This window comes from Ruditapes philippinarum, unplaced genomic scaffold, assembly GCF_026571515.1.
Source record: "Ruditapes philippinarum isolate M1 unplaced genomic scaffold, ASM2657151v2 ctg2128_1_1_1_1, whole genome shotgun sequence".
Taxonomy (NCBI): Eukaryota; Metazoa; Mollusca; class Bivalvia; order Venerida; family Veneridae; genus Ruditapes; species Ruditapes philippinarum.
The window spans coordinates 3,326-4,603 of NW_026863772.1; the positions used below are offsets into that span (position 1 = coordinate 3,326).

At 31.4% G+C, this 1,278-nt stretch overlaps 1 protein-coding gene across 1 annotated transcript; it reads left to right on the forward strand.

The window, feature by feature from the left end:
- Positions 1-227: 227 nt before the first annotated feature.
- Positions 228-1,278, forward strand: LOC132723288 (uncharacterized). Its single transcript, XM_060707962.1, has one exon. The coding sequence runs from the start codon at positions 295-297 to the stop codon at positions 823-825; it is 531 nt and encodes a 176-aa protein (XP_060563945.1). The 5' UTR covers positions 228-294; the 3' UTR covers positions 826-1,278.

Below are 1,278 nucleotides of genomic sequence, written 5' to 3' on the forward strand. Positions count from 1 at the left end.
AATGAAGAAAATGTTATAATAATTCAAATTAAACATTTTGTCATTTTACCTTTAATTCAGATATCATTTTATAAATTACTTTAATGAAAGTATTAGTCACATTTGCTAATAGAAAACGTCTCTATTACAAGGTGTACTTAAGGTATTAATGTGAATAATTACGGTAATTATTTATTAGACTTACGTCTATATATAAATACTGCTTTGAAAGATAAACATAAAAAATTGTATAAACTCATCAGTTAGTTGTTCGACTTTGGTTTAAACGTATCAAATAATCAAATTATCACCGAGATGGCAGCAGCTTTTGGTAGGACTCGAGTACAGATTGAAAACACAGGATCTTCAACAACCGTGCCAGATGACCCAAGAGCTCGGCTCATGTACTACTTCAGCTGTGTTCTCTATTTGATAAATGATGATGACGATGACGAGTTAGACACGATTGCAATAAGGAGGTTAAAGGATTACAAAAATTATCGTCGTTTGAGCGATGACGAAGTTGATATGCTGGTGTCGACATGTGACAAATTAAAACCATCTGACCTATTGATGAAAGGTTTGTTTGTGCTCAAAGACTGGAGCGGCTGCAAAAATGAGTTTTATAAAATTCGTGCTACAAGTAATCAGATGGTAATGACCAGGAATGTTGTTGTCGGAGGTGTGAAGCATTCCGTTACCGAAAAAATGCATTGCTCGGAAGGGTGGTTAGATGAAAATTATTTCGAGCCTATGAGGTACTTCCGGCTAAGATTGGCCAGGATAAAACGTCAGCAGATATCAAACCGTGCTATTATTGCCGTCAATGATTGTGTCATGATGTAAACTCGTTAAGTGCATGAAGCAAAGGTTGATGAAGAACAAATTGGACATAACAGATTTTTTATTATCATCGATTAACATTGATTCAATTGCTAATTTTCATATCAAACAAATCAAACATAACGATATAAGTGATTTGTGGAATAAAGTTCAAAATGGACGTATCTTTTGTATTTGAAATTGAAATAAGAGTAAACATTATGAATCACTATTTACATCGGAACATATGGCAAAAAGACAGTTATATCAATATTACAGTTGCTTAATCAATTTGTACATATAAAATTAATGCTTTGATTTCTTAATATGAGTAACAAATGTTAATGAAAGTGATTTGTGCGCGTAAAATTACTGGTTTAAAATTAAATCTAAACAATGTGGTGATAAAAAAGATATGAACTTGACAAACTTTTTTTTTTTTAATTTTCAAAATAATAAAGTTTCTCTTCAATATTT